At 61.5% G+C, this 26,163-nt stretch overlaps 3 protein-coding genes across 10 annotated transcripts in view; 1 reads left to right on the top strand and 2 right to left on the bottom strand.

Annotated features, from left to right (window-relative positions):
- Positions 1 to 5,716: 5,716 nt before the first annotated feature.
- Midn (midnolin) lies at positions 5,717 to 15,157 on the bottom strand. 5 transcript variants are annotated; one of them, XM_078032544.1, is made up of 9 exons: positions 14,999 to 15,157; positions 13,069 to 13,731; positions 11,904 to 11,991; positions 11,624 to 11,686; positions 9,512 to 9,640; positions 9,127 to 9,426; positions 8,831 to 8,987; positions 8,310 to 8,582; positions 5,717 to 7,661 (listed from the first exon to the last, which is right to left on the bottom strand). In XM_078032544.1, exons 2-9 carry the CDS (start codon positions 13,299 to 13,301, stop codon positions 7,384 to 7,386), a joined length of 1,521 nt encoding a protein of 506 aa, XP_077888670.1. In that variant the 5' UTR covers positions 13,302 to 13,731; positions 14,999 to 15,157; the 3' UTR covers positions 5,717 to 7,383. The 5 variants fall into 5 exon arrangements, with proteins under 5 accessions (XP_077888670.1, XP_077888666.1, XP_077888672.1 ...); XM_078032540.1 differs by having other exon boundaries at positions 8,831 to 8,990; positions 14,999 to 15,155; XM_078032546.1 differs by lacking the exon at positions 9,512 to 9,640 and having other exon boundaries at positions 8,831 to 8,990; positions 14,999 to 15,155.
- Positions 14,421 to 26,163, top strand: part of Cbarp (CACN subunit beta associated regulatory protein) — a 17,425-nt gene continuing 5,682 nt past the window's right edge. Inside the window, exons 1-4 of one of the 4 annotated variants that reach the window (XM_078032483.1) lie at positions 14,421 to 14,770; positions 25,516 to 25,616; positions 25,695 to 25,834; positions 25,964 to 26,028. In XM_078032483.1, coding sequence (XP_077888609.1) covers positions 14,656 to 14,770; positions 25,516 to 25,616; positions 25,695 to 25,834; positions 25,964 to 26,028 — 421 coding nt within the window. In that variant the 5' untranslated portion in view covers positions 14,421 to 14,655. Of the gene's footprint in view, positions 14,771 to 23,596; positions 23,880 to 25,515; positions 25,617 to 25,694; positions 25,835 to 25,960; positions 26,029 to 26,163 lie in introns of those variants that run through there. The other 3 variants (XM_078032491.1, XM_078032501.1, XM_078032496.1) reach the window with 3 other exon arrangements.
- Positions 18,038 to 20,511, bottom strand: Atp5f1d (ATP synthase F1 subunit delta). Its single transcript, XM_005331963.5, has 4 exons — positions 20,264 to 20,511; positions 19,363 to 19,516; positions 18,609 to 18,697; positions 18,038 to 18,461 (listed from the first exon to the last, which is right to left on the bottom strand). The coding sequence occupies exons 1-4, from the start codon at positions 20,402 to 20,404 to the stop codon at positions 18,339 to 18,341; spliced, it is 507 nt and encodes a 168-aa protein (XP_005332020.1). The 5' UTR covers positions 20,405 to 20,511; the 3' UTR covers positions 18,038 to 18,338.

Below are 26,163 nucleotides of genomic sequence, written 5' to 3'. Positions count from 1 at the left end.
AGAAGCCAGACATCCAGAGCAGTAAGGGTTAAATCAGCCCCTACCCCAGGACCCCCAGGACCTACCTGTACCAAGGTTCCCCAGTGCCTAAGGTTCAGAGGTCTGCAACACAGAAATGCCAGAGGGGGGCTGCACCTTGTTCCTAGGAGGGGGTCTGCATCCAGGATGGGGTGCAGGGCCCAGACTGGGGCTGGGCCTAAGCTGCCAGTGACTCACCCCCTCCCCACAGGCCTGAGTCACAGCCCAGGAATGTACAGGCTGTTAGGCCACATCTGCTCCTGGTCAGCCCAGGCCAGAGCAGGCCATCCCAGCAGCCCCAAGGCTGGGCCTTAGCACACATATCCTGTGACACACCACACACACACATATGCACTCATTGGGCACAAAGTCACACAGCCACCATGCACTGGGCACCAAGAAGTGCCCTGGGCATGAAAGTTGACTGCAGTCCCCTACTGCTGCCAACTGCATGCATACATGACAGGTTGCATATGAGATCCAGAGGACACATGGTGACACAGTGATGGTGGTCAGGACAGAAGGCCCCATGCCTGCTCTCAAGACCACACCTGCTCAGTCTTTCTGTTCTCTATACAATGCAGAGGCCAAGAAAGTGACCCCTGCCACTGAGGGATGCACAGTGGGAAGGGCAGAAAGTGAGCACATCTGGCAGGATGTACAGTGACCTGTATTTGTGGGCATGCCACCTGAGATGTCTGGGAAATGCCAGAGTCCCTGCAGCAGCCAAGAACACCCTGCAGCTGAGCTGCCTAAGTGCCTTACCTGAGGGTGCTGAGGACATGCACACTGTTTCTAAAATCGGATAAGGGGGTGGGTGCAGACTGCCCACCTCTATGGCCTCAGGGATGCTTAGCAACAACCCCCATCCTCTAGGGGCCAAAGGAACAGGTCTCCACCATAGCCATTCACTGTACTCTGGGCCCCACCTTGTGGCCCCAAAGCAGGGCATCACCTGTACACAGGTTCCCTGTAAACCCAAAGGACACAGAGTGGCTTCTGCCTGGGGCTGGTGGTTTCTCTGTGTCAACAATGGAGGAGGACAAGTGGAGATCCAGTCCTCTCCCCCACACCCTCAACCTGGGGCAGCTATAGGGACTCACAACAAGCCACCCCTGCGTGTGGCAATCCAAAGTCACACAGCATCTGCACACCCCAGAGGCTGCAGGGCCCCCATACAAGCAGATGCCTAGAAAATATGTCCATGCACCCATAGATCAGGATCTGTCCCTCCAGGGTCACACAGAACCAAGGGCCAGCTGAAAAGTGGGTGACAGGCAGCAGCACCTCTGGGGACAGGGGAGCTTGGGTTCTCTCTTCTGCATGTGGCAGTTCACAGAGTACTGTCACTCAAGTTAATTTCCTTCTTTGCCTGTGTTTCCAACAGTAACCAAAAGGCTCCTGGCTGAAGTCAGGGGACAGCTGTGAACCGCCCCCCTGTGTGCACCTGTTTCCCACCCAGACCAGAAGACTGCAGTGGCCACGGGTGGGGGAAGGGGAGGGCCTAGGGCCCAGAGCTAGTGGCCAGTGGTTCTTAGCCCACTTCTCCCACTGTGTTTGTTGGAGGGTGCTGCATGGTGACTTTTAATACTAGGGTTTTAAGGGAGGTCTTGACCCAGGGCAAGAATGGGGGTACCCTTCGTTTTGAGGGTCACACAGTTGATTGAGGGATTGTGAAGGAACCAGTGCGGGCCTGGGGCAGGTTTATGGGGGTGTGTGTGGGTGTTGTGTACTTAAGAGCCTGGCAAACAGATGGCACTCAATAAACACCCTTAGAGCGTTGAGGGGTGTGCTGTACACAAGGGTCCTGTGTCTGATGGCCGGGCGGTATGGGGCTGTTTGGGGCGTACTCCAGGAGGCCTGAGTGTGGGCAGCATCCTGGGTGTGGGGCGGGTGCTGGGCAGCAGCAGCCCGCGTTCTGCGGCAGCCGGCGGGGTGGCCGCCTCCTGGGTGGGGGCCCCGCCCACATTCCAGAGGGGTCGGGGTGCCCTCGGGCCCACCCGCTCCAGACCCGACCGGGGCCAGAGCCTACTCCCTCCCCGGCACCCGAGGCAGCAGCTGGCTCCAGGGAGGGGCGCGGGGCGGGGGAGGAGGCTGGAATGTGAGCCGGGGGTGAGGGAGGGGGCCGAGAGGGGGCGGAAGTAGGGGAGGGGAAGGGCGGGGCGGCCGAGAGGGACGAGAATAGAGGGGGACGGAGACCGGACAGAAATAGAGGCTGGGAGACCGGGGAAGGCCCACAGAAAGAGAAACGGGGTAGACTGACAGCGCCAGAGGGGACCGGACGCGAGCGGGAGGAGGCAGTGGAAGGAGGCGCCCGGCCCTGCCCCACCGCTGGGCTGCTCACCTGCTCCCAGCGACACCGGAGAGAGCCAGTTCCCTGCCCTCCCAGGGCTGGGCAGCCGCGGGTGGGGCTGGAGTCACGACTCCCGGGTAGGGCCCCCACGCCCTCGGCCGCGGGAAGTGGCAACTCCCATTCCCATGGCTCTGCGAAGGAGGGCGGTTCGCGCCAGGCCCCGTGGAGGCGGCGGCGTGGGGAGCACCCTCAGTCCCATCTCCCCAAGGTTTCTGGCCAGGGGCCTGGCTTCTTCCTGCCACCCACCGCGAGCCACCTCCTGACCAGCCGTGGTCTTTGGCTGCCCCCAGGGCACTCAGGCCTCTGCCAGAAAGCCCTGACCTCCAGTGCCCTCACATCCCACAGCTGCCTTCTCACCCACAGAGCCTGCCCACCGAGGAGGTCACCCCCTTAGCTGAGGCAGGCAGGTCCCTCCTGCTTGGGCAGCCACTTCGTTCCACTAGCTTCAGTCTCCCTCTTTACTCCTCCTCCCGGACTAGCGCCAGAGGCCAGCCTGGGGCCAAAGCTTTTGGTTAACATCCTCCCCACTTGGCAATACCCACCCCTGTTCACTCTGACTGCTGCCTCTGTAAGCCTAGTTAAAACCAAAACTGAACCCAAGGCCGGGGCAGCTGGCCCGGAAATTCCACCCCCTGGGTCCTCAACAACTCCTGAGCCATTGCCAGCCTCTCGGCCAAATACTCAAACACACAGGCAAGCAGACCTTTCCCCCTTCCCCAAACTCTAGGGCTCTCAGCAGCTCTTGCCAGAGGCCTCCTGTGGACAGGAACCCAAGCCAAGCCCAGGTTCTCCTTCAGGAAGATACTACCAGGGTTTCCACCTAGCCCTTACTCTGGCCAAGCGCCTGTCCAGCCACCTCCTGGATGTCCTGGCCTCTGTTCCGGTCTTCTCAGGTCACAGACCTGGGGACAGCCCTTTTGGGTCCTTGCCAGCTTGACCTTTTCCTCTCATCTTTGCTTTCTCTCCACCAACTTGCCTTACCCGCTGCCCACAAAGGCTCATTCTTTCATGTTTCCAGGCCTCTGCACACACCGTGCTTCCTACCCTGGGCACACCTTCCCTCCCTCTATGAACTCATATTCCTCCAGCAAAGCCTCAACCCCTTCCTCCAGGTAGTCGTCTCCACTCCCTGAGCTCCGACTCCTCCCTCAGCCTGGGAGTTACAGGAGGGCTGGGCGCAGGGGTCTGGGCACTGGGCACTGGAGAACACGATGAAGAATTAAGTAGAAAATGCCTGAGCATAAAAGGAGAAGTGCACGTGAGCGTGCCCATGCGGGGGGGGGGGGTCCACGTGCGGCGCCCTCAGGTACGCCCCCTCTTCCGTCCAGGCCCCACCGCAGCCATCAGGCCTAGGTTGCATTTCCCGCCCCCAAGCTTGCGGGTGCGCAGGGAGAAAGGAGGGGCTGCTGTGCTTCCTGGCTCGCGCTTGCGCATTCGATCCAGCTGGGCTGAAGTCCCGCCTCCAGGTGACTACGGACGCTACTATTGGCCTTTGAAAATAGCGAACGGTGTGTCCGCCAATGAGACTTCCCCGAGGGTGGGCGGGGCCTGGACCTCCCCACTAGGTGACGGGGGTGGGCGCGCCCTCCCCGCAGTGACGTCAGGCTCCTTTCGTGATGCGTTGCCCTGGAAACCGCGTTTCCATCTCCGCGGGTTTCCGGGGGGCCGCCCCCTCCCATTCAGTTTTTTCCTCAATGGGGGACAAAGCGGTGCAGGGCCAACTCCGCCCCCTGCGAGCCTGGTAACCCCCTGGGCGTTTTGTGACTCAGTTTACCTCTTCGCTCCTCCAACTCAACGCAAGGCCACCACTTACTTCACCGGGCCGAGCACCTCCCTGGGCAAGTGTGTGTAAGCGCTGGGGTCGTGCAGGGTGCACGGAGGGCTGCGGTTGTTTCTCTAGGACACCTAGAGATCTCTCTCACGCCCTCCGGCAGTTTATTCCTCAGAGCCCCAGAATACAGCCAGACCTGGGCCTCCAACCCCAAGGCAGGCCCTGTCCCCCACTCCCCAAGGCATGGCTTTGACTCCCTTGGGGCCTCAGGCTGGCGGAGTCAGCATGCTAGGGGGCGGTTCCTGGATTGTGGGTACAAACATCTCCTGTGAATCAGCAGGCCCATTGTGGCATCCTTCTTCCTCATCCTCTCAGTCCCGGGCGGCAGGTGATGGCCAGGGTGACGCTCCTGACTCAGGGGTTGGGGCTGCTGTTCCTCCTGAGCCTTCCCTTTGTACCTCCACCCCGTGGCCTCCAACTTGGGCGTGGGGGGAAGAGGACATTTCACCACGACCTTGAGGCCTGGGGATGGGCTGACGGGGCATCTGCCTTCCTGCTCTGGGTGTGGGATGATCTGGGGACTGAGTGGTGGGAAGGGCAGAAGGTCCAGGAAGATGTGTCCTAGGCCACCCTGAAAAAGGGACCTGCCCCTCCCCCCTGGGGGTTGTTGGATTCAAGGCTGGGGAGGGCAGAAGCTTGGCCATGTGGACCTGGAGGGGGGTAAGGGGTCACAATTAAAAAAAAAATCTTCTCACCCTCTTGGCCAAGTGCTGTTTCTGGACCTCTTTTCTCTATAAAGTAGGAGTATAACTACTGCTAACTCACAGCTTGCAGTGCTTTTTAAATGAGGAAATGCATGTGAAAGATTAGGTGTGGGATGATTGCTCCCTCTGCCCAGCCGCAAAAGACATAAAGATGGAACCCCAGAGGACCTTAGCTGGGTCCTTGAGGAGCCCAAGGCTGGCAGAAGGGAAAACAGGTCAGGGAGGGGTGAGAGGGGCATTCTGGGGAAGTTCCTAGGCTGAGTATGGGGCAGCCAGGAAAGAGGTGTTCCTGCTAGGGCCTTTGTTAAGGCCAGGGCCAGAGGTGGAATACAACACTAGGGTGTGGCCATAGGGGCCAAGAGGCCATCCTGGGCTGGGTCCCGGCCTGCAGCACACCTGACTAGTTACCCAGGTGAGGCCGGGGCTGTAGGAAGTCTGGCTCCTGGGAACAGTGGCTCACCCCGGTGCTCATCCCTGGGCAGTCTCAGGATCAGCAAACCAGTGGTGAGACTCCAGGAGAAGTTCTGGCAGGGCTGGAGCCACCAGTGTTGGGGTCAAGCTCAGGTCTCCCTAGACACAGACTGACTCCCGATGGAGGAACTGAGAGGAGCAGGGTCCCTGACTGGGTAGGTAGCAAGTGGGCAAGCAGGTCCATGCCCACACCCTGAGGGACTTCCGGCCCTGGGTACCAGGAAGTGGCCGGCTCCTCCCTTCACTGCCCTAGTGGCTTCCTGCCTACCCCAGAGCTGGGGAGAGGGTGTGAGAACCAGGAAGGATACCAGGGCACCCCCCCACTGACAGGCAGAACCAGACTGTTTCCTTCTGTTTATTACTTGAAGTCCCGGTGCTTGTGCAGGTCTTTTCAATTTGTTTCATACAGGAGACTCACGCGGGGCGGCACCCCCATAGCCCCATCTCCAGGGCAGGTAATGCTTGCTTGGGGGGCCCTGGGAGGGCACAGGGCTATGGGGCGTTTCCTGCCTGGGGCCTCCACCCTCAGACCCGCAGAGGCACAGAGTTATTTAAAAATTGTTAAAAAACAAAACAGAACACACATTTAAATAGGTATCCAAGACAGTTCTTCAAAAAACAAAATGTACCCCTCCCTTCTCCTCTTTTTTTCTTTTTTCTTTTTTTGGAAAAAACAAAAATAAAAACAAACCAAATCCTTGACCTCTACCCTCTGGGACCCCTCCCTACCCACCCACCCCCCACAAAAAAATTTACAGCTACAGTTAACACGTGATGTTCACATCTGAAACCATTAACTTGGAACACAGGAAGGGACAAGGACCTGGGGTCTCACCTACAGAACAAGGGGGGACAGGCGGCCAGGACTAGACTGACAGGTGGGGGCAGCAGGGCCAAAACACCCTGTCATTAAAAAAATAAAAAGTGTGGGAAAAACAAAAATCCACCCCCTCTGAAATGGCCCCAGCAAGGGGTTTCTCCCTCAGTCCCTAGGGCCAGAGACCCTAGGTCCTGGGCGCTGAGTGGGGAGGGTCCCAGTTAGACCAGCAGCGGACCCCAGGGGGGTTAATGCTACACTTGCCCCATCAGGGCATTCACAGCTCAGCACCCCCTCCCCATGCTGGGCAGGAGAGGCCCCAGCAGTCCACAGTCCCACATCCCTCAGGTTGGGCTGGAAGGAAGGTGTGGGGGTGCCCCCCACCCACCACCATTTCTCTCCCAGTTCTTCAAGCTCCCAACCACTATTGGCTCAGTCAGAAAATTAATAGTCTATAAATAGTCCCCAAGCTCAGGAGGGAGGTCAGGGAAAGGGGTGGGGCAGAACAGCACAGCTGTGGCCAGTGACTGGAGAGGGCGGGTGGGCTCTTCCTGGTGTGCTTTCCAGCCAGGAAAGAGTCTGAGGCCCGGCCCAGACCCAGCACAGCCCCTGGCCAGACCCATGCTGAACCAGCTTCACATGGAGAAAGACCAAAAGGAAAAGGGCAGAGGTGGAAGAGAGACAGTCCCCTGTGGCTTCGCTCCCCGGGACACTGGGTCCCGTCTGTCTGGGTCCTGCTGGCCCGGGGTGGAGGCCAGAGTCTGCAGTGGGGGTGGGATGGACTCTCCTCTCCACAGCCCCTCCCCTCATCTGTAAAGTGCATAATGAGGCATCTACTTTTTTTGACTTAAACCTGAATAGGGTGGGGGGAGGTGAGGGTGGGAGGGGAGGAAGGCAGAGCGGAAGGGGTGGGGGCGGCTTCCTCGTCTCCCTCTCTCAGCCATCTGGAAAGGCTGCTACAGATTTGGAGCTGGGGAAGGTGGGAGGGGAGGACCCAGCAGAGAGGCTGGGGATGGTGAAGGAGGAAGAGGTGGGCATGGGAGAGAAGCAGGAGGTGCGATCAGGGTGAGGCTGTGAAAAAGAAAGGCTGGGGGTGGGCAGGGAGGTGGCCGCCTGCCCTCCAGAGCCGAGCTGTGGCTCTGGGTGTCTGGGCTACCCGGGCAAGGCCACAGGGCGAGGGTGCCAGATCCTAGGCCACCACGAACTCCGACTGGATGTCAGGGTTGACCTCTGGCTTCCACACCGAGTCCTCAAAGTCGAGGCCCAGGCCCGAAGCCTCGCCGGTGCTGCCGCCTCCTGCACTGCTGCTGCTGTCACTGCGACCGGCCTTCCGGGTGGGTGGCCAGTGGTAGGGGCCACGGGCATCCCTCCGGGCCTTCCTGCGCAGCCTCTTCTGCTGCAGCAGGAGCTGCAGCCGCTCCACCTTGCAGCGCGTGGCTCGGTTCTCAGTCTGCCGGAGTCGGTCCCCTGCAGAGGGTCAGCACCCTGTGGTTACTAAGGTCCAGGCCCCCCAGGTGTGCTGGGGGTCAGGGCAGGGCTCTAGTGGGGAGGGCTCTGCACCATGTCCCTGGTGGAGCACTGCACTTAGATAAGAGTCGCTCAGTGACCCAACTAGAACTTGAATGCCTCTGGCTGCATCTGTGGCCCAGGAAAACACTGGGCTCATGCCTCAGTTTCCAGTTTTGATTCCCAGGGCTGTGGAGACTGACTGATGGCCAGAATGCCCGATGGGCCAGGATTCATGGAATTCTGATGGGGAGTAAACCAGCCACTGGGGAACAGTGGGTGGGGGGCGGTGACTAGGGGGGCTCCTTGCTTTCCCAAGTCCTCAACGCTGGGGGCCCTTTTGCCCTGGCTCGCCTGTCAGAACTGAGTCATTCATGCAGGCGCCAAACACCATCTGGACAGGGTGCCTGGGGGGTGAGGAGGAAGCGGGGCCGGAGCCCCCTCGGGAGCACACAAGGACACTTTGTGCCCCGACACACACATGGCTCCTTCTCTCCTGGCTGGGCGGAGCTGGGGGGTCCGGCAGCTGCTGGGCCTTGGACCTCCAGGCAGGTCAGCTGCTGCCTGTGCCCACCAGCACACAGAGGGGCCTTGAGAGGCAGCACTCACCAGGGGGCTTGCACATGCGGATCTGGCTCTGACCCTGCAGCAGGGAGGCCGGGGGCACTGCCGCCAGCTTCTCGCAGGAGGTAGTTTTAGGGGCGAGGTCAGGGGCTGGCGAGGCAGGTGAGCACTGGGCGTGGCAGCGGAGCTGGGTCAGCGAGGGGGGCATGCCCTGGTAGTGCCTTGTGGCGCTCAGGAGGTCATTGAGGATCTGCAGGATGGTGCCGATGTCCCGCCGTGGCCGCCCACTGCTATCCTGGCAGTTGGGATGCAGCGTGCCTGCAGGGGAAAGTGGCTTTGAGCTGGCAGGAAGCCCCTGGGGCACCTGTGTGCGGGCATGAGGTGGGTCTTGGGGTCAGGTCACCTGACCTGCCCAGGGACAGGCACTTGTGTGCCTGGAGGTTCCTGGGGAAGGGTGAGGCGCGTGCAACACGCTCAGCCCCACGTGACTGCCATGGTAGGCGTGGATGTGACTGCACGCGTACGTAAAGTTGGGCATACACAGCCTCGTCTGACATGACACCTACCAGAGAAGGTCCCTGAGAAGACCCCTGGGGCATGGTTCACGAAGCTCTCAATGACGGCGCCGGGTTTACGGGAACGGGGAGTAGGGCTGCCCCCTGGGGTGGACGCAGTGCTGGCCCCAGGGCTGACACTGCTGCTGGCAGCAGGGGAGCAATCCATCTGCTGGTGGGAGGAAGCACACGGGCACGGGGCCCAGGTCAGGTGCCAGAGCTGACCCACAGGATGCCTCTGGGGGCAGAGCCCTGTGGTCTCCAAGCCCATCCCTCCAGGTTCCAAAGACACCCCTCCCCATTCTCACCTCAGGGCAGGTGGAGGCTGCGTGGGATCGGAAGGAGCCAGCTGTGACAGGTGAGGGGGATGTAGGAGGGCTGGTGGGCACTGGGGGGACACGGGCAGCACTGGACACTGGCCGACAGGAAGAGGACACCGGGGTGGCTAAGCTGGGGTCTCCACGGGCGGCAGCGGCAGCAGCGGCGAGCACATGCCTATGTTGCAGGGGGGCGTGCTGGGCAGCCAACTGCAGCTGGACGAACATCATGTGGTCCCCCACACGAAGAGCCAGGGTCAGTGGTGAGCGACCAGACAAGAAGTCACTGACCTGCCGAAAGAGGGACCCTTCAGCTGGGGGGCCCTGTCTGTAGCGCCCCCAGCCCAGCCCAGCCCAGCCCCCCTCATCATGTGACCTGGGGCCTCTCGCCGCCCCTCTCTGGGCTCTGGGGTCCCTGTCGGTGCCACGGACGCTTAAATAAAATGAATCTGTATTTCCGGAAGCCGCCTCCGCCAGCCCGGCCCGGCCCAGGCACCGCTGAGGGCTGTGGGGGACAGAGGCGGGTCAGACGGGGGCCTGGCCCTCCCTGGCCAACTTGGTTCTTTCAAGGGGAAACTGAGGCCAGAGGGGGTGGGGCCCAGCTGGCGGTCACTGCCCTCAAATAACCCTCACCTCATCTCCTTCCCCATCCTCCTGGATCCCCAAACCCTTTCTTCCTGAGAATGTGGGAGAGGGGCGGGTCTCAGGGCCCCTCCTAGCTAAATCACCCAGCCAGTGAGTGGGCGGAATTCCTGGACAATCCTTCCTCCTAACCTTTGCTTTCTCAAGATAAATATTTATCTGTCCTGGGCGGGGTGGAGGCCAAGGGGGCCTAACGAGGTCCCCAGAGCCTATGTCCCCAGGGCCCTCAACACACCCTGGTGACCAGGAACCCTCAGACCTGCCCCTCTGTGGCGGGTGGATTCATGAGTAAGTATATCTAACCCTATCTACAACAAACCCCCTTCTGGGGCCTGGCCGGCCCAGCGCCTTGTTCTCCCCAGGGACAGGGATGGGGGGGCGGAGGTTTCTGAGAAGTGACATAGACTGGATGACTCAGAGCCGACCGACCGCCTCCCAGAACTCCCTCCCTGCTCTTCTGGCAGTGGCTGGCTGGCGCAATCCTCTCTGCTGGGGGCTGAGGAGGGGGAGAGGAGGCAGGGCACAGCCCCACCCTGACCAGTCTGCACTGCACCCTCCCCTCAAGACCCCTGGCAGGCAGGGCCCTGGGGTGGCTTCCCAGAGCAGCTGGAGCTCCCTAGCTCTGCCCGCCCAGCAACTTCCTCCCTGGGGAGGGCGAATGGGCAGGCATGATTTGGTGCCAGGCAGGGAAGCAGCCCGGGGAGCCCAGTCACTCGCCCAGTGCCCCCCCATTTCCCTCCTGACGCAGGCACCCAGGGAGGATGTGAACCAATCGTGCCCGGCCCCCCTGCCAACCCAACCAACCGCAGCCCCCATCAGGTAGCAGGGAGCAGTTCACACTTGCCCCAGGAAGTCACCTGCAGCCTCCACCCCGTCCCCGACTCCTGTTACCCCCCATCCCACAGCCACCCCCATGATGGCAGACCACCAGCAGCTCCTAGCCCCTCGGCCCCCCTCCTCTGTGCAGCTTGAAAGGCAGGAGGCTACGTGTCAAGAAGGGGGTGAGGGCCTTGGGGCAGCAGGAGGGAAGACCAAAGCCGCCCAGCAGGTTTCCTGTGGCCAGACGGGGGAGGCCCGGGAACCTGCCCACCCCCTTGCTGGGGCGGGCAGTAGCCTGCTCCCCCACCCTGGCAGCTTGCTGAGGCCTGTGTCACCCTGCTGGGAGGTGGCCAGGGCCCTTTTCTGGGGAGTGCCCAGCCTCAGCCAAGAAAATGAGGAGAGGAGGAGGGGGAAAAGGCCTGGGCAAGACCTGGAGCCAGACTCAGGCCGGCCCCAGCCCACCTCCTGGCTGCCTACTAAATGTTTCCCAACATCCTGTGGAGGCCTCCCTAGCCCTGGGCTGCCTGCCCCTGCCCCCCCCTTGGGGCAGAGAACAAAGGCCAGAGAGAGGAAGGGGGGGTGCTGTGGTGACTCCCCACCCCCTTGCAGTGGGGGTCAGGAAAGCGGAAGGAGTGTCACCCTGGCTGGCCAGCACTCTGCACCGCAGCAGAAATGTTAAAAAAAGAAACTGGCCCATCCCTTTGGGAAAGCCTCACTGGCTTGGGGACTGGGTCTCTGGAAGGGGAGGGACAGGCCCCGAGTGAGCCGGTAGCTCTGGGCCAAGGTCATCCCTCAGGCACACAGGCTCAGAGGAACTCAGCCCCTTCCCCCTCCTGGCAGCCACCGTGGGAGAGAACCTCAAGGTCAGGTGGCTAGTGGGGGGCAGGAAGAGGAAGCAAGGTGACCAGGCCAAGCTGGCACCAGGCGGGCGTCCCTCCCCACCCCCACAGGCCTCTGGGGAGCAGACAACCCAGGCTCTCTGGGATGGCCGGCCTGCAGATTAGGAAGGGGCTGGCGCGGGTCTTACCTGGGTCTCGGTGAGGCTCTCTAGGGCTTGCATGACAGACTGCTCCGGCCTCGAGGCCTGGGACTACAAAGAGAGGAAGGAGGACCCCGCCTAAGTGTGGGTTTGGCACAGTGGGTTTGAGCAGGGGTGGGGAGGGCCCTGCAGGCTGGGGTGGACGGCCCTACAGGGGAGGAGGCTGTGCACTGGCAGTGATGGTGAACAGCCCACCACCGTCTGTGTGTGTGGGAGCAGGGTCTGAGGTCTGTAGGGCCTCCAGGACACACCGCCCACAGCCATTTACCATGAGGCCCGCTTCCACGGTGGGCACCAAAGTCAGCTTGCTGCCATCCCCCACGCCAAACTCCTGCAGCTTCCCCGAACTGAGCCGGCTGCGGGGAGGAAGGAAGACGGTGAGACGGCAGAGACAACACTGGGACGCGGAAGCAGCGGCCGCGGGGGAGGAGGGCTGTGTGTGTGCCGCCGGGGGAGAGGGGGAGGGGGATAGAGAGACTGGAGTCCTTTCTGCCTCCACCCGTTCCCAGCTTGCAGATCCCGGCGGCGCGTGTGGGGAGATTCCTTGGCCTTGGGAGCTCCCATCCTGGAAGCTCAGATCTCCCACGATCCCCATCTTCTGACTGGGGCACCCCTTCTGCTGCTCAACAAGGCACTTTCGCATCAACTGGGCACTCACATGCCCTTTGCCACAATCTTCCGCACCCCTCAGGGCAACCCCTGCCTAGGATTCACTAACTCTTGCCCAGGCCTCTCTTTATAGGCACCGAGGGCCTTCAGCTCTGGGTGAAGCCTTGGGGGGCTGCTTGGGGCGAGGCTACCCCTCCATCCCCTCCCTGGCGCAGGCCGCCGCCGCTCAGACAAAGGAGACCCTCCTCCTCCCGCCCCTCCCCCACCGGGGCCCCTCCGCTGGGGATGGACATTGCCTGTCCCCGGAGGCCCGCGGTGGGGGGGGGGGGACTGCCGGGCCTGGAGACGATTTAAATACCAGGAGGGAGGGGGAGGCTGCAGGGAGCGCTCAGAATCGAGAACAAAGGGGGGCAGAGACACAAGGTGGGGGGAGACAGCCAGACGCAGAGGGGGCAGCTGAGCAGATACGGAAGCTGGTGAGGACGCAAGCGAAAGAGAGAACGACTGTGGCGGCTGTGGCTCCCACTCCAGTAGCTGAGACCTCCGTGTTGCCCCAGGACGCCTGCTTCCACCGAGGGGAGCCAAGGAAACCCCTCTGGGCACTCTCGCCTCGGCTTTTGTGCGGCGACCCCCGGCGAGGGAGGAGGCCAAGGCAGTCAAGGCCGAGCAGAGGGCGCCCGAGAGCGCGCAGCGCCCCCCCCCTCCAGTCTGGCCGCCCCCTGCTTCCTTGCGCGGCGCGCTCTTTGTTCCCGCCCGGGGGCCCGGGCCCGAGGGGGCGGCCCGGCGCCGGGGGCGCACGGGCGGGGGCGGCACGCGGTACCTACGTGTCTTTGTGGAGCAGCGCCAAGCGCTCCTTGGGCACTTTGAGTCGCTGGGACAGCCGTTTGCGCAGCCCTTCCACTGTCTCGTCCGGCGGCACCGACAAGTCGTAACGGGTCCCGGTCGTGCTGTGGATGGCCAGGCTCATGGGCGCCGCCTCGGCCGCAGGGCCCAGCTCGCAGGCGCCGCCGGGGGCACCGCGCCGGCAGCTCCGGGCGCCGCCGGGCTGCGGCTCCATCCCCGGCGCGCGCTGGGGGGGCTGGGGTCCGCGGGGTGCCGCCAATCCTCGCCGCGTCCACGGGGCCGGGGCGGGAACTCCCCGGATTCGCGTTCCTTTCTCCCGGCGCTTGGGGGCTGGAGGAGGGGGCGGCACGCGTGACCCTGAAGATCCCAGTGGTGGAAGGCTGATCAGCAATAAAGAATCCGAGAGGCGTTCCGGGGTCGATCGCGCCGGCTTCTCGGGGCGCACTCCGGGTTGGGGTCTGCGATAGAGGCTTCTCCGAGAGTGAGAAGGGATGTGGGGAGGCCGGGATGAGGCGCGGCACGGGGAGGGTCCTGGAGGAGGGGGCTCCTTGGCCGTGTGCGCTCTGTGCCTCTGCAGTTCGGGTCGCGCTACCTCAAGCGTCCCCTCCCTTAGCAACAGCCGCCGCAGCCGCGGCTCACAGGATCTGGGGGTGAAAGTAACAAGAAAAAAAAAGTTATAATGTATCAACGTTTCAAGGGGCGGGGCTGCCGCCCCCTCCCATTCACTACTTACTCCGCCGGCCCCGTGCCGACCAATCAGCACGCACCGAACGCCCAGTCGGCCGCGCTCCTTAGCCAATGGGTGCCGCCGCGGCGCTGCCCCACGTGGCAGTACGGCCAACCCCTCGCCCTGCCCCCGCTGCCTGGGCAACCAATGGGAACGCGGCGGGGGTGGGGCTGGCACCGCTCCGGTTCCGCCCCCGCGCCCCAGCCCGCGCCCCCAGCCATTCATAAGGCCCCGAGTCCGCAACAAAGGGCGGGCGGGCCCGAGGGGCGCGGGCTCGGGCCCGGGTATAGGCTTCCTCCCCCACTGGTCCTCGCGGGAGCCGCCAGGGCGTGGGGAGGGGGCGAGGGCCATTGTTCCCGGCGCCGGGAGGGGCAGGAAATTGTGGGGCCGCCCCACCGCGTCCGTCCGGGAAGCAGCCGCCAGCGGAAGCGGGAGCGGGAGCGTGAACCCCGCGCCTCGTGGCAGGGTTCCCAGGCACAGCGGCCCGCCGGGACCTGCCAGTCCCCTGTCCTGCCCCTTCCTGGGTGGGTGCGTAGAACTGGGCGTGGCCAGGGACTAGGCCTGTCACCTCGGTGACGTGGCCGCAGTCTGGTGTACCCCTCTCGAACCGGTACTACCTCGCGTTCTGGTGCCCTCCTCCCAAATCCCTTGGCCCCGGCCCGTTTCCCGAGACGCGCCCTCCCGAGCCGTGACGTGACGCGACGCGGCGTCCCGGGCTGCGCCCGAGCGTAGCGCTGGATGCTGCGGTGAGTCAGCAGCGTCAGAGCGCCCTCTGCTGGCCCTCCCTGGAGCGCTGCGCCAAGTCCCGGGGGAGGGGGCTCTACGGAGCCTGGACAGGATAATGGACACCGAGACTGCGAGTCTGCAGGTGACCCCGATAAGGGACCGAACGTACGACGTGCGGAGAATAGAACTGCAATTTGAGAAACTGAAACCGGAGCAGCAACTAGTTCAAGGTCACTTGCGGGGAAAGGGGAGTGCCCCAGGGGGGGCGGGGCGGGGGTTGTGGTCCCGCCCGGCGATGCCTATTGCTAGGAGCCCCTCCTACTCCACAACCGGGTGGGCTAATCACGCCGGGGGCATCTGAAGCCCTGTCGGCCCCAAGAACAAAGAAAAGTAGGGGCGACCAGGTAGTCTAAAGTAGATACCCCTCTCCGAACAGCGAGGTCCCGCCCCCCACTCACCGGGCGTGGCCTGTCCTGTGTCCTACAGTTCCGAGTGAACCCACGCGTGAGGCCTTGTATGAAGTGCCCGGGCCAGTCTGGGGCCGAGCGGGCGGCCCCCGAGCCTTTATCTGCGCCGCCTTCCCTCGGGGTGGAGTTTGGGCGGGTAGGGGGCGGGGGGGGCCTGGCGGGCGGTGACGCAGCTGGCCCCCGCCCCTGCCTGCTGACCGAGGCCCCTGGGCGTAGTCGTACCGGGACACCGGTCTCCAGGCTTCTGTCTGTAAATGGATGTTTCTCCTGGAATACCACTGAGCAGGGGGCCCGGGCCATGAACTCTGCACACACGTAGGCTGGCTTTTGGGGCGAACAGGCGGGCTTCCTGCCCCGCCCCCTTCCCGACGGCCAGGACCGGTGCTTCCGCCTGGGGGCGCCCGCGTGGGGGGGAACGGGAAGAGGTGCCTGAGTCAGCGGCCTCGATCCAGGAAAACAGGCCAGTCACCTGCCAAGCAGTGGGGTGCTCAGGCCAGCTGCCTGGCAGCTTGGCCGCCAGCATCTCTCAAAGGTGACCTCAGAAGGCATTTCTGGAGCGATTATCCAGCGCCAGGCTCACCTTGGACCCAGTTGGTCACCCCTGGCTGTGTTGTGTGAGCGCAGTAAGAAACGGACCTCTTTGAGCCTGTTTCTACAGGATGGCTAGACAGTGAGATATGAGAGTCCAGCGGCTTACTCTGGGCGCTGGAGTTCTAGGGACCACATATTGTCATTGTTCTAAGAATGCATGCACACATGCTTGCCCTAGCCTTTATAAAGGTGGGCATTCATTCATTTCACGGATAAGGAACCTGGCCACCCAGCAGAACAAAAGGGATGTTGCAGTCTGCAGATTCTCCATGGATGCCCTGGCCGGTAGTTTTGAAGCCTTCTGTTCTGCTCCCTCTGCCCTGCAGGGAAGGGAGACCCCAGGCTCCACCCCATCACCTCTGTCCACTTATCTGTTTCCTTCCTTATCTGGCTTCTCCACCTCCACCTCATCCACCCCTACCCTGGTCTGGGGACCCCTCCCAGGGCTGTTCCTTTGCAGGTTTCCCTCCATTTCCCACCCAACTCTCCCTTGGCCTCAGCTCCCCCCCAACACACAAACTGGGCACACCCAGACACTCCCAGCCCTGCAGGATCAGAGCTAGTCTAGAGGCAAAGCTGGGAGGACCTTTGAAAGTAGTCCTGGAGCTGATTTTTAAAGGATGAATAGGAGTTTGTCTCAGAAGACAGATGCTCAGGAAATGGGAACAGCTTAGCATGGTCCCAGAAGCCACTGCATGCCCAGGGAAACAGGGCTGAATTGGAGGAGGGAGGCAAGGCTGGGTCAGGGAGCTGGTCCGAGGACTTTGGTGGCAGAGGAAGTGGGGACCCTGGAAATCAGGGCCCATTGTGTTGGTGTATCCCTGGCCCCATTAACCTTATTCCCACCCTCCCTACCATGGGTGGGCAGTTGGGGGGCTGCTGGTGGGGTAGACGGGGTTCTGCCTGCCTGGTGGTGACATGCCACCCGAATGCTGTAGGACCTCAGGCCAGTAGGGAATGGAATCAGATTGTGTTGAGGCACTCAGCCTGGAAAAGAGAAAGGTCCTTTGGGAATAAGATACTTTGTGCTGTTCCAAATTTTATAGAGGCCGGCATTCTACTTCCTGACTTTCCTTTCTGTCCCTGTTCCTGTCCTTTGTCCCAGGAATCCCTGAAGCACTGAGTGTACACTTTCTAGGTAGGAGACAGACCCGTGTTCTGACCTGTCCTTATCAGGCCAGACCCTACATTGTGAAAGGATCTTTACCTCTACACTGACTCTACCCTGCTTGTCCCCAAAGCCTGGCTCTAAGGTGTATTCTACCTCATGTGGGAACAGGGGTTCTGCTGGTGAGCGGTATACTAGCTTTCTGCTGCGCCCCAGCTGTCTTTGGTGTTACATGTAGCATGCTGGTGGCCCATCAGGGCCTGAGCAGCAAATGGCTGGGGTCTGGGTAGGGAAGACACACATATGACCTCATGGCTAGCACAAGGTTCCCAAGTTACTAGGGAGTGGCTAGCTCCTTGCCCCAAAAGAACAAGACATAGATGGATGCCAAGGCCGGCCCACTGACCCTCACACCGGGGCCTAGTGCATGTTGAAAGATCACCCCCAGGGCCCAGAGCATGCCAGGAGGCCCCAACCCACCAAGTTCAGACATGACGTGGAGTCACTTGCATGAGGCTGTGACACACTGTGAGCTGCCATGTACTGACAGGCCACAGGTGACTTCCCTGTCACTATTGTGACTTCCATGACGTGAGCAGGCCCTGACTCTCCATATGCTCACCCTGCACTCCTCTCCCTATCCTACTGAGATAGCATGTGGGAAGCTGAGACCCCTGCCCCACAGTTGCCAGGCAAGCACTGGGTCAGTCAGTCCCCCAGGGTTTCAGAGCGGGTGGGGCAGCACCCTGGCAGAACAGTGCTAGATCCACCCCCTTCTGGGTCAGCTCCACTCTGTCTGAAGCCAGCTAGGAGCCTGGATGCCCACAGAAGTGCTGACACCACCCAGATTGGGCAGCTGGCCAGGCCAGCTGGGTGTGCCCAGAGTGGGACCTCTGTGGGAGCAGGTAGGGCCAGCCTCTTCCCAGGGCCCTGCAGCAGGAAGGCTTGGAGTTGATGGTGGATCACAGCACTGGGCCTGAAGACCCAGAACCTGGCAGAGGCCTGGGGAACCTGTCCCCTAGTTCAAGCCTGATCCCCCAAGAGCTCCCTCCCTCCCTCCCTATCCTGGTGGTCAACCTCTGCCTATTCCCACCCTCTTGGGGTGAAGGTTGGCACCTTGCCCACCCCCACCCAGCCAGGCAGGCTGTGCCCTTTTGAGTTGACCCACACACAACCAATGTTCCCAAGCCTCTGTTTACTGAGTATCCTCAAGGGACTATTTCCTTAGGTTCAGACATGCATTTCACAGAGCCACAGGAAACACTAAGGATGAACTTGGGAGGATCCTGACCCCACAGCCTTAAGCAGAGCAACAGAACCAGTGCACACAGTCAGGCTTCCTGGCCTTTAATGTGGGCAGGGGCAGGGGAGCATCAATGTCTCAGGCTCTGCAGAGGCAGGGGTGGTGAGCCGTTGGCCCATTAGGATGGGGGGACTTGGCAAGAAGAGCCTACAGGGTTACAGACCCCACATCAGGCCTGCCAAAGCTGCTGAGGGCTGTAGTGGCCCCAGGTATAACCTGAGGGGCAGCCTGAGAGCCTGGGCAGAGCCAGCACCACACTACCCCCTGGTGGTCTCAGCAAGTGAATGACCGGGACCTCAAATTCCCTGCTGGTGAAGGGCATGCACCGCCTATTCCAGGGCTTTCACCAGGGCCTCATTGGCCTCGATTCGGATCTGGATCTCTGCCCGAGTGGCCTCATCTGCTGCCCCTGACAGCTCCGACTGGGCCTTCTCCAAGTTGGCCCTGGCGGCCTGCAGGAGGTGAGTAGGGGATGAGAGATGAGCCAGCATGCCAGTCCAGCACCTGCCCTTCCTCTGAGCTCCCTCCCCAGCAGCCAGGGAACCCGTGGACAGCTCCCACCTGCTCCAAGCTGCAGTGTCCACCCACTTCATACTCACCCCCAGGTCCAACATGTCCAGTGTCACAGCTTCTTCTGCCAGTAACTGCACTGAGGAGTCTGCATTAACTGTGATAGAACCGCTGCTCACTGCAGGGTGGGGGGAAGCAGGAGGGAAGGCCTGAGTCCACCACATCCATGCAAGCAGCCTCGCCAACTCTCTGATAGGAGCTCCATAAACACCCAAGTCTGCATCCCAAGCGTGCCAACAGCTGCTAGCCCAGGTGGTCCCATGGGACTAGTCCCAGGACCCAGCACACCAGGTGGCTGAAGAGGAAGAAATACCCCAAGAGGATAGGAGACAGACCCCAGGACACCCAAGACACCATAGAACTCTGCAGGGAAACCAAGGCCATCCCTTGAGCCTACCAGCCCATAAGCTGAACCTGGGTCAAGAGCCACATCAAATGCACTTCTGGCTTTGAATCCCAGTTCTACTCATGGTGACAACTGGTACTGGGGAAAGGCTTTCACAGACTCAATTCCTTCCTATGCAAACACATTTCCTTCCCTAAGCTGACTACCCCTCCCAACACAGCTACCTCTTCCAGCACCTTTTCACCCATCTCCACTCCCACCCCAAGGAACAGGACTAGTTCAGAACTAAGTTGGCTTCCTGCTGCATTTCTGAGGATCACATCAGTGCCCATATCCATGACAAAAAAAAAAAAAACACCAAACTTTGCTTTTCTTAGCTCAGACAGGCTGCTCAATGGAGACCCAAGGCCTCTACCCAGCGCCCCCCACAGACTAACCAAAGTATTTAGTAGTGCTGCCATCTTCTGCGTGAACCACGACCAGCCCTGGCCGTAGGACCTGCAGAGTGGGCACATGGGCTGCCAGAATGCCAAAGGCTCCAGTCAGCGTGGGCACGTCCACCTGGCGGACGTTGGCACCATTGAAGAACACCTGGAGAGAACAAAATGAGCAAGCATGTGTCAACTGAACAGCCTCAGGAGCGGCCAAATACCTGACCTTCACTGCTCTGAAAAGCATCAGGGAAAGGTCGAGCCCTGAAGAGGTCACAAAGACTGTCCAAACTACCCGTGATCTTGGGGCAGTTTGTTCATCTGGAAGTAGGACTGTCTGCGACTGGGAAGCACCCGGTTCCTTTCCCAGAGAGAAACATCCATGAAGGCTGGACAGGGAGGAGCCGGAGACAACTTAGTTTCGGGAAAAGAGAAAGTCTGGGAGCTGGGTGCAGGAGGGAGCCAAGGTGGGGACGGGGTCCAGCTACCTGCCCGATGAAGGTGGGGCATTGGGCTCAGGAAGGGGCCGGGGTTCAGATTAAGAACCACAGCGAGAGCGCCAGGTCCAGCAACCCCGCCGGCTCCGAGGGTGGGAGGGCTCAGCTTCGGGACCGCACGGAGGTGTGGGGACCTGAGTCCGGATCCAGGGAAACAGGTCGGCCACCAGTCAGCGGCCTGGAGATACGAAACTGGGGTGCCGACATTAGGGGAGGGGGCGGGGCGGGCTTTAAAGGAAGTTAGGGCGCCCGAGGAGCAGCACAGTGGTCCTGCGACCCCGCGAGATGGGGGAACCTCGGTCTCGGGGCCGCTCAGAAGTTGGGTGGGCGCGAGGGCCGGGAAGGGGGCCGGACCCCTGGGGCTGGAAGCGCAGGTGCCGGGTCGAACGGCGAGGGCGCGGGATCCGGACCTGCGTCGGGGAGGCGAAGGTGAAGGACATCTGACCCGGGCCGGCGGCTGGGGCCGGGGCGGCGGCAGCCTCAGCGAAGGCGCGTGCCTGGCGCACGAGGCGGCCCAAGCCCGTGCGGCGGAGCAGGGCGGAGGGAAGCATGGCGGCGGCGGCAGACAGCGGACTTGGGCGGCTGGGACGGCCTGGAGGGCGAGAGGACGACGCGCAGCGCTTTCTGGGAGCAGCAGTTCCAGCGAGTGCGCACGCGCGCACTACGACGCCCAACAGGCTGCGCGCGACGTCGGTGCTGAGACGTCACCGCCCGAGCGCGATGCTTACTGGGGGCTGTAGTTTTCTTGAGATGAGGCGATGAGGGCGATAAAACGATTCTCACGGGTAACTGCGCGGGGGAAGGGACAATTGAGCACCAAAATTACTAAGGGGAGGCTCACTGCAGGGACATCTGAGAATCTGTTCCCCTATGCGGTGGGGGAGGGAGCGTTCAACAGGCGTTGACGTCGAAAGTAGGCAAATCAATAGTATGTCAGAAAATGACACGAACTGAAATAAACACGAATTGCATATGTGTAACTATAATGCACTAAAAATAAATCCATATCGCAAGCCGAGTAAAAGACTGAATGGGACAGTCACGAAGGCCTTATCAATACACGCAGTGCAGGTGCTAGGGAATGGCAGCCCAATAGGGTTGCAGCAGCGGACAGGCGGGCACACAGACGTCCGCAGAGGGCGCCCTATGACCCGCGATGCGCTCGCCTCTCACCCCGCCCCCGTCTGGCCACCGCCCCCGTCTGGCCACCGCCCCCTCCCGCCACTGACGCAGGAGCGCGTGCGCGGGCGACTTGGATGCCCCACTGACGTCAACCAGGTGCCGCGCAGCCTCGCTTGGGGCCATAACGTCACCGCCCCGCCCCCGCGCTCACGCAGGTCCTTGGCCCCCACCCTCCCAGAAGATGCGGGGTAGGACTCAGGCTGAGGAGGGTTTTTTCTAGAGGAGGAGGGCTGGACCCCAGGGGCACTGGAAGCCCGAGAAGGTCGTGGTCGCGCCTGGTCAGGGATCTGGGGCTGGTACCCTAGTCCGGTGAGACCCAGCAACTAATGCTTTCCGTGGGACCCAGCAACTAACGCTTTCCGTGGCTCCCCACACCCTAGAGCCAGCGTACGCCCTCGTTCATGCCAGAGTTCAGACCCTTTGGAGACCCGCGCCCCTGGACTTAAGAATCTGGGCAGTTGGAATACTTCGGAAGCCCCAGGCCAGCACCATGAGGAACACTTAGGGCATCAATCCCCATGACCTAGACAGTCTGACCCTGAGAGGAGGGTGCAGAGCGAAGCTTTCAACTCCCCTTCCCAAGTGCGTTTTGTCCGCACTTCTAAAGTTTCTTAGTCCCGGGTCTTCATAAGCCACCAACTACTTCATAATACAGGGAAAGGTTCTTCATAAGCCACCAACTACTTCTTAATACAGGGGAAGGGTCTTCATAAGCCACCAACTACTTCATAATAAGGGGAAACGTAATGGGCTCCTCAAATCCAACCAGCTGATGACTTCTGTCGGGTCCCCACTCCTAGTATCCTATGGGTGAGGGCAGCACCATTATTTGGGGCCCAAACCTGGGAAGACATGAGAATTCCACCCTGTCTTTTCCTGTCCACCCAGTGGACCGCTATCTCTGGCCCTAATTGCCCAGGCCTCCTCTCTGCCTCACCACGGGTGCCAGAAGAGTCTGTTTAAAAATCTGAAACCTGCCGGGAGCTGTGGCACACGCTGTAATCCCAGCGGCTCTGGAGGCCGAGGCAGGAGAATAGCGAGTTCAAAGGCAGAGAGCAAGGCGCAAACAATCCAGTGAGAGCCTGTCTCTAAATAAAATAAAAAATTGCGGTGGGGATGTGGCTCAGTAGCCAAGTGCCCCTGGGTTCAATCCCTGGTACGCCCCACCCCAAAAAAAACATCTGAAACCTGACCATGACCTTCCCCTACTGGGACCCACACCACCACCAGTGGTCTCCTTTCTTCGTCTTCTGCAAACACACTTAACCTATTTCCAGGTCTTTGCTCATGGGGTTCAAGCTTGCCTGGGCATTTTTCACTTGGCTGCAACTCAGTAAGAGCATGCCCACTACCTCCTGTGTACCTGCCCTGTGCTGAGACTGGGACACAGTCAGAAAATAAATTCTGTGCCTGGAGCTCCTAGGATTAGCGGGGAGACAATGCACAAGAGCAAATAGGATACTCAACTGTACTAGATGGGACCAGGGATCCAGACTGTGTGTGGCAGCTGCTGTCAGCAGAGGTAGCTAAGGGATGGGTCCTGAAATGTTGACATTTGGAAAAGCTGAAGACATAGAGTGTGTATGTGTGTAGGAGGGTGAATCTTTCAAGGACCCATGTGTGTGGGGGGGCATTTGCAAATAGGAGAGCTCTAAAGTTGAACAGGGCTTGCCACATTCCAGAATAAGCTTTTTTTGGATGAAAGATGTCAGGTGTGGAGGGCAGGCCCTAGTAAGCTGGGAGGAGAGTCCACTTGACCAAGCTAGTGGCAGATTTGGTGGACTGAACAATTAAAAAGATCACCTGAAAGATATGTCTGAAAGGAAGAAAAAAGAGGCAGCTTTGAGGGTTGGCTGTCGGGGCTCCCAGTGCATGCAATTAACATGGTAGAGACCCTTATTTTGGTCCCTAGCACAAAAAATGTGGGGTTTCTGCTTAAGTGTCACCCACAAGGCCTTGGTACAGTAGGGGGAACTCAGTTCAACTTTGAGCAGCTGTTATCATGTGTGCCATGAAGTGAGAACGGGGGGGGGGGGGGGGAATCTGCAAAGGAGGTATGGCAAGCTCTTGACAGTGCCCACAGGAACCTATACAGGGGAAACTGACTAGGGAAGTGCACCAGATCACCTGGCTGGTACATCCTGAGGATCCCTAGACTGGGGAAATTGTGTGTCACGAGAGGCCATGGCTGTGTGCCTTCCATACTCCCAAGGGAGGAGCAAGGTGGTCTGTCTGTGCACCCCAGGACTCCCTGGCCCACCAACTTGGGTTTTCCCAGGTTAGACTAGGGGGAGTCCTGTGCCCAAGGGGAGGCTGTGTATCTCAAATCTTCTGGCTTTGTTTCTTGGGACCTGGGGTATGAGGAGTCGTGCACTCCAGGCCTCCGCGCTGGCGCTGTGTCCCCGAAAACCCCAGGACCCAGGGTAGATGAGTTATGCAGCGGTGCTGGGGCTGCTGGTCGGCCTCTGCGGGAAGAGGCAGCTGCACTGGGGGGTGGGGGCGGGGAACAGGAGCGCAGGCTCCGCCCCCCGCCCCCGCCGGAAGGGAAAGGGAGGCGGTGGCCGGCGCAGAACTAGCCAGACGCCGCGGCCAGAGCGGCGGGGGCGGTCGGCTGGGGACCCGGCTGCACCGGGCGTACCAAGTGGGCCGGAGCGGGAGCGCCGCCAACGCGGTCACGTGCACGGCCCCTCCTCTCGCGCCGGCCTCCCCCGCGCGTCGCGCTCTCCATTCATAAATTCTCCGCCGGCTCCGCGGCCACCAGGTGCTGGAGCCAGCCGGGAACGCCGCTCAGCCGCCGCCCGCAGCGCAGCCCGCAGCCCATGGGCCGCACGCCCCGGCGCTGAGGTAGGCGCGCCGGGCCGGGGCGGGCGGGGGCGGGCGGACCGCGCGCGCGGCCGGGATGGCGGCAGGCATCGGGGCGCGCCCGGGCTCCAGACCACCCGCCTTTTCCCGCATGATTGCGCCTGACGGGTGGGAGGACGCGGAGGAACTGGTTGGGCCTGGAGGCGGCCAGCGCGGCTCCGCACCTTCCCTTCGTCTGGCGACCTGGAGAGGGACCCCGCCCACGCCCTTTCCCTGGCCTCAGTTTCCCCGGTGAGGTCGGGTGAGGGCGATGGCACCTTAGCCTCCCCGCTTAGCCTGCTGTCAGGTTCTCTGCTGTCTAACCCCGGCCGGCTCGGGGTTAGGGCCAGGGACCGCCCGTGGGGACCTCCGCCTTGAGCTCTCATCCCCCCCAGCCCATCTCCTGCCTGCGGCTTGCAGCCATCTTCCGTGTCTCCTCCCATAACCATCCCTTCCTTCTGCCCCACCTTCTCCAGCCTGAACTCCTTTCCCGACCTACATAAGCGCCCCCTCCCCCCAAATTGGCGATCCCCCTTCTAGCCTATGACGGGGACCGCTGAGGACACCTGGTCTTGCCCGGCACCTTCCTTTCTCTGCGCCTGTTTCTCCGCGGTCCAGGGGATTAGAGCCCGAAAGTGGCAAGCAACTCCGGAGCCTGCGCGCCCTTCTTCCTTGGGAAAAGGGGCTGGCGCGTGGCGTGCCGACTTGGGGCCAGTATGAAAAGCGGGACTACCCTCGGTCCCTGAGCTTCATGGGTCCTTCCAGCCCCGGGGTGGATCAGGTGCAATTTCCAGGCAGCCCCTTCCCGAGTGCTGACCATCCGCAGCCTCAGTTTCCCCCCAAGCGCGAGCAGCCATGGAGGCCGGTCCACTGGGCTGGTTTCTGCGGGCGCTGGCTGGTGGCGCAGCCATCTTGCCGCCGCGACTGGGGCGCCCCTGCAGGAGGCCTCCTCCCCCGCGCCCCCTTCCCGCCCTCCCTCTGCCTGGCAACCCGCCCCCCATCTCGGCCTGCGCACACCGTCACCATGGGAACAAGATTCTCAGGGCAGGAACAGATGTGCCTCCTTTGTCCTCTCCTTTCCCACCAGCGTGGGCAGGGGGGACCTTTACCTCTTGTGTCGTGACTTGGGGGTCACTGGTGCAGCCATTCCGTGCCCCCAGAGGTGGGGGGTGCGCTTAAAGTCTCTGCCTCATCTGCACTGCGCATCCTTAAGCCACCTTTTCCTCTCCCCAGAGGAGGTCCCTGGGTCTCACCGGGGTCTCGCCTGTGTGTGCGACATGGCCTCACTTTCTCTGTGTCTGGAGGGGCACTTTCCTTTGCCTGGCAGGCCCCCACCTGCCCTACCTTGCTGGGCTGACCACATTCCCTGGGGAGGCAGTTGTAATACAGGGCATGCACAATCCCACCTCCCAAGAGGTAAACGTGGCAAAATGGAGGTTCCTAGAGATGTCCTGCACTGGGCCCACCCAGCACTGGTCAGAGCAGGTGGGGGCTGCTGCAGGGCTCTGCTGCCTGCCCATGAGTCATTGGCCTGTGTGGGCTTCTGCTCCTGGGAGGGAAGAGGGCGCCTGTTTCCAGCAGCTCTGGTGGGAAGGGGCCATTGAGCTGGAGCTGAGCAGGCCCTGCCCTCCTGTCCCAGCCTTCACCATGCAGCCGACGGCCACCATGGCCACAGCTGCGGCCACCACCGCCACGGCTGCCCTGACGACATCGTGGGACAATGCCACCAGTCATCCCACGGTGGGTGACCTGGGGACGTGGGGTAGATGGGATGTCGGCCCAGTGGCGGGACCCTGACCCTCGCCTCTACATCTGCAGGCTGCGCCAGACCCTATACTGGACAACTACGTGCTGCTGGTGGTGGTCATGTCGCTGTTTGTCGGGGGCACTCTGGTGGTCTTGTCCGGTGTCCTGCTCTTGTGCAAGCGCTGCTGGGAGGTCCACCAACGCTTCAACAGGTATGTGTCCCCTTTCCCAGGTGCTGGGAGCTGACTGACTGGCAGGTGGGGCCTCCAAGATGGGTGCACAAGCTTGGGGCCCTGGGGCTGAGGTCGCTGTCATTTTACGTCCTGGCTCTGCCTCCCCAGGGCCATGGAGGAAGCAGAGAAGACCACCACCACCTACCTGGACAACAGCACCCACCCTGCCCAAGGTGAGGGGTCCACCCACCTCTTCTCCCCCCACCTCTGGCCATTTGTCTGTCTGCCTACCCACCTGCCTGCCCGCCCCTCAGCCACTGCCTGCCCCCTCGGGCCGCCTGACCGTCTGTGTCTGTCTGTCTCCCCCA

The sequence above is a fragment of the Ictidomys tridecemlineatus genome, chromosome 2 (genome assembly GCF_052094955.1).
Source record: "Ictidomys tridecemlineatus isolate mIctTri1 chromosome 2, mIctTri1.hap1, whole genome shotgun sequence".
NCBI classification, from domain to species: Eukaryota; Metazoa; Chordata; class Mammalia; order Rodentia; family Sciuridae; genus Ictidomys; species Ictidomys tridecemlineatus.
This window is presented reverse-complemented; position numbering and strand designations above follow the sequence as displayed.

Excerpts from the sequence above, each read along its gene's own strand:
- Midn (XM_078032540.1), bottom strand. The coding sequence starts at position 13,301 with ATGGAGCCGCAGCCCGGCGGCGCCCGGAGCTGCCGGCGCGGTGCCCCC. Across the intron at positions 11,992-13,068 it reads GCGCTGCTCCACAAAGACAC|CCGGCTCAGTTCGGGGAAGC; the intron begins GTAGGTACCGCG and ends TCCTCCCCGCAG. Across the intron at positions 9,427-9,511 it reads GGGGCGGCGAGAGGCCCCAG|GTCAGTGACTTCTTGTCTGG; the intron begins GTCACATGATGA and ends CTCTTTCGGCAG.
- Atp5f1d (XM_005331963.5), bottom strand. The coding sequence starts at position 20,404 with ATGCTTCCCTCCGCCCTGCTCCGCCGCACGGGCTTGGGCCGCCTCGTG. Across the intron at positions 18,698-19,362 it reads CAGCACTACTAAATACTTTG|TGAGCAGCGGTTCTATCACA; the intron begins GTTAGTCTGTGG and ends CCCACCCTGCAG. Across the intron at positions 18,462-18,608 it reads TGGACATGTTGGACCTGGGG|GCCGCCAGGGCCAACTTGGA; the intron begins GTGAGTATGAAG and ends CACCTCCTGCAG.